At 38.4% G+C, this 11350-nt stretch overlaps 1 protein-coding gene across 1 annotated transcript in view; it reads right to left on the minus strand.

The window, feature by feature from the left end:
- The window catches only part of LOC125229353, a 29750-nt gene extending 18604 nt beyond the window's left edge, over positions 1-11146 (minus strand). Inside the window, exons 1-10 of the mRNA XM_048134173.1 lie at positions 10992-11146; positions 10629-10919; positions 10095-10236; positions 9005-9108; positions 8089-8267; positions 6833-6914; positions 5590-5649; positions 4975-5087; positions 2079-2197; positions 720-928 (exon numbers count right to left, since the gene is read on the minus strand). Coding sequence (XP_047990130.1) covers positions 720-928; positions 2079-2197; positions 4975-5087; positions 5590-5649; positions 6833-6914; positions 8089-8267; positions 9005-9108; positions 10095-10236; positions 10629-10919; positions 10992-11027 — 1335 coding nt within the window. The 5' untranslated portion in view covers positions 11028-11146. The remainder of the gene's footprint in view (positions 1-719; positions 929-2078; positions 2198-4974; positions 5088-5589; positions 5650-6832; positions 6915-8088; positions 8268-9004; positions 9109-10094; positions 10237-10628; positions 10920-10991) is intronic.
- Between the last annotated feature and the right edge of the window lie 204 nt (positions 11147-11350).

Consider the following 11350-nt stretch of genomic DNA (forward strand, 5'->3'; position numbering starts at 1 on the left):
TTCAGATTTCTTATCGTATTGCAATAATCTAAACATCCAAATTATAAACAAATAAATTATTTTTGAAGTCGGTACCAGACCTGTTTGCCCCTCCCAACCATGCGCAGGCTGGTCCCGCCTTCAAAAATAATTTATTTGTTTATAATTTGGATGTTTAGATTATTGCAATACGATAAGAAATCTGAATTCAAAGGTTTATTATTTTTGGCTTTTTAGTTTCTCCGTGTTTTGTAACGCGCTTATTTTTGAAGGCGGTTTTATTTTTTGTTAAAAAGTTTATTTATTTGTTGATTTTTAGTGGTTCCTAGTGATATTATATGTATCAGTCTGAATATATGTACAGTAGTGAAAGAATTATCCTTTAACTCCTAACCATTGAGGAGTTGACCTTCCATCATCAGCTCAGCCACATAAAATTACTACTGCCAGGCGTAAATACTGGTGTACCTTTGAAAAATACACTAAAAACCTTACATGTGCCTATAACATTTGAAGAGTTCCCTCGATTTCTCCAAGATCCCATCATCAGACCCTGACTTGGTCCCAATGGGACCATCTCGGGGTTATACCCGTTCGATCAAAAAAAAAATTTTGAAAATCGATCCACGATTCTCGGAGATATCGAGTAACATACATACAAAAAAAAAAATAAAAAAAAAAAACATTCAGTCGAATTGAGAACCTCCTCCTTTTTTGAAGTCGGTTAAAAAGTAACTCACGGCAATTTCCTTCGAATGCAGCTTGTGTTTGTTCAGCGTAGTTAGCGCCTTGTGTGCGTCGCGCCGCCTCTCCATCACCACGAAAGCGCAGCCACGAGGGGCGACTACATCAATGGACACTACACCGCCGATGGCGCCAAACAAGTCGGAAAGCTCTTCTTGCGTGGCGAGCTTGGATAGATGGCCCACCCATAGTGTTGTGCTGCACACTGGAAAATAATTTAAGTGCTAATGTGCGTGTAACTGACGTTACATTCGCTACGGCAGCTTAAACGGGTATGCCTTTATAAGAAACGCTTCGCGAAGTCCTCGCATTGTGGCCGCGTTCAGATGTTTCGGAGAGGCACGCCGTACAGCAGCGTTCGTGACCCTCAAAGTGGTCTCGCCGGAAGATCAGCGCTGACCCCTGGGTCAGCATCTATGCTGAGGCGGGACCATTTCGTGGTAAACCCGTCATACATTTTTCACGTCATATATTAATTGTAAAATTTATGAAATACTTATGTAGATAATTATGTGTTTACCATGAATAAACTATTGAATCTGAATCTGAAGTAGCACAATGTGAATAGAAATGCCAGGTTTAGCTGTAACTCCTTTGTGTGACAATTCAACCGCGAGCAAGTTCATTGCCGCTCTTTGCTTTGAAGCTGAACAATGTATATTGATTTTGAGTCAGGACCGAACCACTGGATTGAACTGCATAATCCCAAAGTCCTTTCAACTGAACGTCTTTACTATAGCAGGAAAGTACGTGAAGCGATTGAAATCAGGAAACATCGTAATTTCAATCAAAATGAAGGGCAAGGGATTTCATCTTCGTGGAATCCAGTGATTAGCAACTGTAAACGTGAGAAAACTTCCCGTCTCATACCATCGGATGTCGTGAGTGTTGTATGTAGGCAGAGTGGCAATCCTAGCGTAAAAGTGACTGATGACAATCAAGTGCGGGTAGTTCGAAAAACTCGTACAGCTAGAAGATGTTGATACAACTCCCAGCCAGTCTACCCGTGACCACGGACGTAATGTCATGTCCGAAACGTCGGGTTAAATATAAAACGTAAGTTTTACGCGATTAAGTCCCGTTTTAATTTAATAATATGACTGAACAATGTAGGTACTTTTTACCACGAATTGTAATCAAGAGTATTACGGATGGAAACCCATGAACAGGCGCAACCTCATTATCTTTACATGGAATACCTAGTTTCTGATCCACGTAAATATCGTAACAAAGATCGATCAACTAATTCAAGTACAGTTACAATCCGCCATTTGTACTCTTTTTTTTTGTAAATTTGTGCAATAAATCCTTTAAAACAAAAGCACTAATAAGCAAATAACTCATGTGATATTTACCACTCAGATTCTCCTTTTTGATTGGTGGTAACCCTTTCTTTTCCCGTTCTCTTTGTTTTTCCTTGTCAGCTTCTCTTTCTTTGTGACTCTTATCTCTATCCTTATTTCTATCCCGGTCTCTGTAAGAAATATAGTCGGTATTAATGTAAATAAAATTGATAATAATAGAGAAAGACTGTTGGAGTGAAATAATCGTTATATTTTGATATAAGGTTAAAATATTTGAACTATAATCCTAAAACTAAAAGACTTTAGTTCTCCTCTGGATATGACGTACTTTAGTGCCCTTCCGATTCAGTTCCGAGTGTAATTTTCTGTCTCGGAAATGGGTGAATCAACTTTTTCTTGCTTTTTGCAAGAATTACCCTTACTTATTATTAGGTCTACTTATGTGATTTTTAACCTTACCATCGTGAATAAAGATCCTTATTTCACGTATACCAATTAGGAAAAATTTAAAAACGATTCATTTTTAATTAAAACAATATGTGACCCAGTGGAAGAGACACTTTTTTCATACAAAAGTGAGGGACAGCTATGTCCACTGGGTCACTGCTCGAAACAAAGTTATAAAATAGGAAATCCTATAATTACATGTTGTATTGCGTAGCTAGTATATTTGTCTTTAATATAATAAGTATACATTAATTAGACTAAATCCCAATTAAATTTTCTGACCACATGTAGTCGAAGTATGCGAAATTTTGTTGGCAAAGAAAAGTTGATTCACCCATATAGTACAAATTGTGTAGGGTGTAAGATTGAATTCGATCGAATCAAGATTTAAGCAACAAGAGGAAACTCGAGAAAGAGTTAATGATGAATAAATTATGAAAAGAGATGTGGAGTTTCGATCGAGTTGAAGCTAAAATGCCTTTTCGGGCTGAAGAGATTTATTAGTGACCAAACAAAGCTGTTTGAATTCGTATCAATATTATATCTATAGCGGTCTGAGATGTACTTTTAAGAATTATGATGTTTTTAACCTCCGACGCAAAAATGACGGGGTGTTATAAGTATGACGTGTCTGTCTGTCTGTCTGGCTGTGTGTGTGTGTGTGTGTGTGTGTGTGTGTGTGTGTGTGTGTGTGTGTGTGTGTGTGTGTGTGTGTGTGTGTGTCTATCTGTAGCATCGTAGCTCCCGAACGGATGAACCGATTTACATTTAGTTTTTTTTTGTTAGAAAGCCGAGTTAGTCGGGAGTGTTCTTAGCCATGTTTCATGAAAATCGGTCCACTATGTCAGGGGTTTTTTCAAAAGTTGAATTTTGTGGTTAGGTTATTAAAGTAGGTGTCCGTGCGAGTGGGCGGTACCTGTCTCGCTCGCGGTCGCGGTCCTTGTCGCGGCGGCGGCGGGGAGAGCGCGAGGCGCGCGAGCGCGAGCGGCTGCGCCGGCGCCGCCCGCGCGAGCGTGAGCGCGAGCGGTGTCTGCGCCGAGGGGACGGACTCCTAAACAACATATTATATTAATATCATGTCATATGTAACCATGGAAACCGTGGATAAATTAATGTTGCTAGTCTTAAACCTAGGTATACAAACTACATTCTGCGAAAGGTATTTAAAACAAAATCCACCTTCAAAAGACTCCTAAAGCCACTTGGCACATGAAAACATTACACGACCGAATAAAGTTATTCAAAAGACATCGGTACGTGTCATATTATATTAATACCTTTTCCCGTTTCTCTATTTCACAATTCCCATGCATTTATCCCGGTCACTCCTTCACACTTTCCTGTCGCCCGTCACCTCACCGTTCCCTCGCCTTCATTTCGTGTGATCTTTCTCACTTTCACAAGGTTATATTTGATTTTCCTCTCCCGTTCCTTCGTGATACCTTTCTCGTCGCGTGACTTTTATTCCTTCCCGTCGCATACACGGGCACATTATTGCCACATAAAAAGGCATTTTACGAAAAAAGATTCAAAAACTTTTTTTTCTAAAATAGGTAAATTTAACGTTTTTCCTACTCAGAATTACGAGCCGTTTTCATCCTACTAGGCGCTACCATTTATCAAACACTTTGTACAGCGGTTGCAAAGTGGACGACCGGTCTGGCTCAGTCGGTAGTGACCCTGCCTGCTAAGCCGCGGTCCTGGGTTCGAATCCCGGTAAGGGCATTTATTTGTGTGATGAGCACAGATATTTGTTCCTGAGTCATGGATGTTTTCCTATGTATATAAGTATGTATTTATCTATTTAAGTATGTATATCGTCGCTTAGCATCCATATTACAAGCTTTGCTTAGTTTGGGGCTAAGTTGATCTGTGTAAGGTGTCCCCAATATTTATTTTTATTTATTTATTTTTTATACAAAATAATAGAAAATTTTGGGACCATTTTTTTGTCCCTTGTTTTTTGTCCCAGATCGAAAGGGCTCGTGATTTTGCGTAAGAAAAACATAAAATTTACCTACCTTAGAAAAAATGTTTTTGGTGATTCTAATTAACACAAGTCAAATTATTTTCTATTGAAAATATTTCAACTTGTGCTATCTTAAAGTAGTCACACCACTATATATAAATTAAAACCGAAATAAATTACACATATGAAAGAAAAAATGACTAAAGCCTCTAGTGCCTGAGGCTGGAATCGAACCAGCGTACCCTGCAACTATGAGGGCGCTACGAGTCCTTGTATAGATTACTCATATGAGAGATAATTTCGACCTCAGCAGCTGTGACCTGGGTGGCCGAGCGGAAAACAGGCATCTGCCGCGATTGCAGGGTACGCTGGTTCGATTCCAGCCTCAGCCACTGAAGGCCTTGATCACTTTTTCTTTGGAGATTGTTCTCGCGAAAATGCCCAAAAGCGAATTGTGACAGCATTCTTTTAGGGTCAACTTAACATTTCTCAGGTTCTAACCTGACATACAAGTATGGAATATGGACTCACCTGGAATCATTAGCGTCTGGTATTTCTATAACCTGCGGCCCTGTCTCTACAAATTCGATGTCTGACTCCACCATATCATCTTTGGACTCATTCTGTTTCTGTTGTTCTTTGCTCTGAAATAATAATTAACTCCATCAATATAATAGCTAGTTTACAGCAGATACAACTAAATGAAATATGTAATTATTTACTAAACTTCAAGTTCCATACACTCAACTGGATTCAATTGAGTCAAATATCATCATTTAATAATATTTGGGATAACATCAACGAAAAAACAAAAGTTCTGACTTTGCATAGAAGTTTTTGGTCTTAGGCCGATAGTCCACTATCATATGTTTATCATAGAAATATGATCATATGTCTGTTATGCCTCCCTTTTTCTCCAACGTGAAGAAAAAGGATGGCATGTTGCCTATGATCATATTTCTATGATAAACATATTATTAGTCAACTATCGGCCTTACTTATCTGTTTAAAATCGGTTTAAAACTAGAGTAATTATGTATTCTTATAACATTATAAATCAAACTTGTTTCCGATATATTATGGTAACTAGAATTTATATTTAAATCAATATTAAAACCAATAAAACATTTTTGTATACATACTCACCAAAAATTGTTGGTTTTGATTCTGCTGTAGTTGCATGTCTGTCATCATTGGCATTAAATTCTGGAAAAATAAAACTAAATGATCAGCATAGGACAATATTGCATTAGAATATTTAGAATCCAAGACCCTCTTGAGAGGAAATTATCAATCATAAGTGACATGAAAATGATGTAAGTAGACTACACAAAATAAGAACACTCCCGACTTACTCAGCTTTCAGACAAAAAAAACTAAATCTAAATCGGTTCATCCGTTCGGGAGCTACGATGCCACAGACAGACACACACACAGACAGACAGACAAACAGACAGACAGACAGACAGACAGACAGACACGTCAAACTTATAACACCCCTTCGTTTTTGCGTCGGGGGTTAACAATCGCAAGGAAATTATCATGGGCGAGGCAATGTCTCCACCGACCAAGCTATTAATGTGGTAACTTCCTAGTGAGAGGCCTAGTTCTTTTTTTTTTTTTTTTTTTTTCCGTCATGGCTTTTACTCCTCGCTAATTTAAGCGGGGTGAATTCTGCCAATGTCGAGGTGAAGACTTTTGACTTTTTTTACGAGAGTAAAATAGAGAAAGAGAAAGAGAGAGAGAGAGAGAGAGAGAGAGAGAGAGAGAGAGAGAGAGAGAGCCTAGTTCTGTGTGTCTGATAATTTTAAAAGAAAACCTGATTGATCACACTTGACGATTGAGCACAAGTAAAAATAAACCACATCCTAACTGATTCCATTTAAATATTTCTTTCTCTCACCCATATTGGAATTTGGTTGAAAAATACCCACACATATACATAGATGAGCATTTTTTTTTTTGCCAATAACAAAAATCTGATTGTTTTAGAGAATTTTAGGTCAATTGTACTCAGAATCACGAGTACTTTCAATCTCACTGGGAGACAAAAAGTGTCCCAGAATTTCCATATATTTTTGTTACTTTCCTCTTTTGTTACCCCATACAACATGTACGGAAAATGGTAACAAAATAGGAAAAAATCGTATGGGACAATTTTTTTAACTACTAGGATTGAAAAAGCTAGTAATTATGAGTAGAAATAGCATATTTTTTATATTGATTTAAACTAACACGATTAAGTCCCGTTTTAATTTAATAATATGAGCATATTTTTTGTCAAAAATATCACACTTCATAAGCGCAAGTGGCAAAAGAAAAGAAATGCTCAGATAATACTAAAAATGTAATCTAATATTTTGTGGGTGAATAAAAAATTGATACTTACAGGTATCTGCATTCCAGTCATGAGTTGCATTTGCGCCTGAAGGCTCTGCAGCTGCCGCATTATTTCCGGATTCGTCAGTATACTGCAACAGACAATGGTGTGTTAGAAAGACGAAACTGAACAATTAATGAGAACCAGGAAACTTGCTAAGATTGCTTAAGTGGGACAATATAATTCTATTTCCTTACTTTATGAGGCTACATTTATAACACAGATATTAGAGAGAGAATATGTAGGGATGGATGTGTCAAATTAACTGACTATGAGTTCCTAAATAACACATCCATGGGTATGTTTATCATCTGGCGAGCTTTACCCAAGAATCTTTCACATTCATTTCAATGAGGTACCTACTGATTATTTAATTACATTAGGTCCCTTACGAAATGCGACTTTTCTACCACCATTTTATGTCTGACAATATTAATTCATGATTTGGCTAAAAATTTAGTTCTAAAGCTTTATAGATATAATTGAATTAACTGCCATACTTCAAAAAGCAAACATTTAGTAATACACATTCTACTACTACTTACTTACTGCAAAGTAGCAAGAGAAAAATGAAACATAAGTTTCATAGTTACCTTCAAATGGCAACTTCTCAGCAGTCTGCTGCGGCTGTGAATGTATTTCATGTAAGATATGCGTGGAGTGCGCCGTGTGCGTGTCGTGTCCACCATCATCACTCTCGTATTCAAAGTTGAGAAGAGTTATAGTTACCTTCCCAACGGCAACGTCTCAGCAGTCTGCTGCTGCTGAGTATGCAAAGCATGCGTATGTGTGGAGTGCGCCGCGTGCGTGTCGTGTCCACCATCATCGCTCTCGTATTCAAAGTTGAGAAGAGTTATAGTTACCTTCCCAACGGCAACGTCTCAGCAGTCTGTTGCGGCTGAGTATGCGAAGCATGCGTATGTGTGGAGTGCGCCGCGTGAGTGTCGTGTCCACCATCATCGCTCTCGTATTCAAAGTCGAGAGGAGTTATAGTTACCTTCCCAACGGTAACGTCTCAGCAGTCTGCTGCGGCTGAGTATGCGAAGCATGCGTATGTGTGGAGTGCGCCGCGTGCGTGTCGTGTCCACCATCATCGCTCTCGTATTCAAAGTCGAGAGGAGTTATAGTTACCTTCCCAACGGTAACGTCTCAGCAGTCTGTTGCGGCTGAGTATGCGAAGCATGCGTATGTGTGGAGTGCGCCGCGTGAGTGTCGTGTTCACCATCATCGCTCTCGTATTCAAAGTCGAGAGGAGTTATAGTTACCTTCCCAACGGTAACGTCTCAGCAGTCTGCTGCGGCTGAGTATGCGAAGCATGCGTATGTGTGGAGTGCGCCGCGTGCGTGTCGTGTCCACCGTCGTCATCACTCTCGTATTCGAAGTCATTGGAGAGGAGTTTGCGGTTGAACTTGACGCCTTGGTTGCCGGAGGGTTGGTCCTGGAACTAAAAATGAGTGGTTATAGTAAATGTTGCCTGATTGTCATATACTGATAACTGAGGTTCTGAGTGTGGTGGGTGATTAAATAGTTATTGGACCATGAATTGAAATTAGGTAAATTGCTTTAAATGGTTTTATAGTTTCGCAGAATATGCTGATATTGTAATATGTGAAGTGTAATATGTGAACTACTACAATTGACCAGAACTAATTGTATGAAAATGAAACTGATTAGTTGGTATGTGGAATATTAAAAAATCTTCTCTCATTATGAAAAATATCAACCATACCAATTTACAGTGGCACACAGTTTGGAAAAGGGATCCGTGCTCTAAAAGTTTCATTTATATTAATGATATCAGTCAACTTTTTGTGCCCCGGATTGTTCAGTTTATACTATAAGTGACCGGCCACACCAGAGCGTCGCGTGTCTCGGGGCGCGCAACGGGCGTCCGCGCCACGCCGCTTCAGTGTAATTCAAAAAACGCCTCCTCAGTACATTTTGTATAGGAAAGACGTAAGACGCGCCCCAGGTGGCGTGGCGGCGGCGGGGCGCGCGCCTTACGTCCTTCCTATACAAAATGTACTGAGGAGACGCTTTTTGAATTACACTCAGGTGGCGTGGCGCGGACGCCCTTTGCGCGCCCCGAGACACGCGACGCATAAGTGGGAACGCTGCCTAAGGATTTCCATGTTTTCAATTACAAATAAATAACCTAACAAATAAAGTATGAGAACTCACTGAGTCACCCATAGGAGAGTGGTCTGGAGGAGTGTGCAGGGGGGCAGGCACGGGGGATATCTTCTTGTCCGTGTTGTGGCTGGTGTTCAGGGTAAGACTGCTCCCTGGAAGTTATAAAAGTCGGAATGAATACTCAAATTGTTGATGACATTATACGACGGGAAGACTGCGGACAGTGCCGCGTCGCATGGCACTTTCATGTAAGAATCCCCGTGTAATAGGCCCAACTTATTATGAACGCCTACCCGCCGAAATACGAACTGAAATATCTGACGAAGCATTTGAACGTCAATTGAGGAACTTTTTATTGAATAATCCGTTATATTCAGTGAATGATTACATGAATTTATAATTAAAACTGTATTAACTGACAGTACTACCTATGTTATGTCAAATTTATATTATTCGACATTGTGATTTTCTTAATTAATGCTCTTAGTTTTAATATGACGATCATTATTATGAGATATCTATACCCACCTATTAGATTTGTTCATTTGAAATGTATTCCATTATGTATTAATTTTTTTAGTTTGAATTCGTTTTTATGTTAACTCTTTTTGTTTTGATTATTATTATTGATATTATACAATTGAATGAATGCATGTGAAATAATTATATTGACAATCATAATGTAAATTCGTATAGGTTAACATAGCATAATTTATAATGTAATTTATCATTATGAAATAAATAAAACTAAACTAAAACTAAACTATAAATACAACACACTAGATGAGTTTATATCTAAGTCTCAATGCATCAACAGCTAAAAAAATGGTTTTTAGCTGAGATTGTAGCACATACTAATTTATTTTAGAAAATAAATATGTTTACACTACACTTTGTCCGTATTGCGTGAAAGTATGGATTTTTTAAGTTTAGCCCATAAACCAATTTTTCATATAAACTTTATCTTCTAGCCCCATCGGGTGAGCAAACTGTGGCCTACATCGTGAAAAATAAAACTGTTTCTTTACATTCCTGCCTGAAGAAATAATTCTGGCTTTGATTCTCAAGGTTCTTTTCGTACCTTTGTGGTATGAAACCCTAAAAAGACAAATTATTTGATCAATTTCATCATGCTCACCATTAGCAGTGTTGTTCTGTTGCTGCTGAATCTCCTGATGCAACGGGTGGTTAGGATCCGCCATATCCATCAGCGGCTGAATCACATCCGGACCAAACACATTGTTCTTCTGCCAGAGATTCAGCACTCGGATGATGTTACCCTGCAAATTATCAATTAAAGGGCTTAGTATCATGTATAAGGATAATAATTTCACTAGGATAGGTTCAATTTTATCTACAATTGTTATTAAAAAAGAAAATTCTAAAATAATAGCATTTTTGACATGGATTTTAGATGTTGGTTTTAAACAGGTATTGAGATATTCTTTATTCACAAGCATAGGTAAGTGGTAGCATTCTCATTAATTAGAATTGATACACCAAATCCTCATAAATGGAAAACCTTTTAATTAAACATTCTGTGTATTTATATCCATCAGATCCCATTCACAAAATATTCAGAGTTGTACGTGGAGCTTTTGACTTTATGATTCTTAGCATAATCAACAATGTCAAGAGTGATAAGTCATAACCTACAATATTTGACAGTTACCTTATTTTCAGGAGGGCATCTGAACAGGTTCGCAAAGGTCTGCTGCATGTTCTTAGCGAACCGCGGCGCGAACACATCCTTATCCTGCCCGAATTGGTGTCGCGACTGCCGTACTATCGAATCTATCACGTATAAACCAGGCACTTTATACTCTGGCTTGCACTTTTGAATGAACTTTTCAACACTATGTACGACGTGCTTGTAGAACTTTATAGCCTTAATAGCACCCCGTGTGATAGCACTCATCTTCGCCTTCGAGATCGGAGGCTTGTTGTCGTACAACCCGGATAACTGCAAGGAAAATACACAAGTTATAATGATGCCACGGACCATTACGATATCGCAATGTAATACCGCAAATACCTCCGCGTTGAACGCCTTCACTTCTGGCATATCCATTTTGCTGTATTGCTTCCTTTGTCTAATTAAACTATACTTAATCAATTATACTCCTAGAATTAAAAACTAGCGTTAGAATAATCATTTTCGTGAACAAGTCAACATGCTCAAAATTACAAAATGGCGTGCAGAAGCAAACTGAGCAAACTTGCATAGACAACGTTTGTCTATGATTCCTCTGCTGTCTCGACGTGACTTGATTTTATAACATTATAAATTCAAAAAAACTTTTAAAAATGTAATTTTAAATGATTTTACTGTAGATAATGTACCATATATTTGTAATAGGCATCAAATTTCAAAACGTAGTGATTCAATGCTCC

This window comes from Leguminivora glycinivorella, chromosome 9 (genome assembly GCF_023078275.1).
Source record: "Leguminivora glycinivorella isolate SPB_JAAS2020 chromosome 9, LegGlyc_1.1, whole genome shotgun sequence".
Classification (NCBI taxonomy): domain Eukaryota; kingdom Metazoa; phylum Arthropoda; class Insecta; order Lepidoptera; family Tortricidae; genus Leguminivora; species Leguminivora glycinivorella.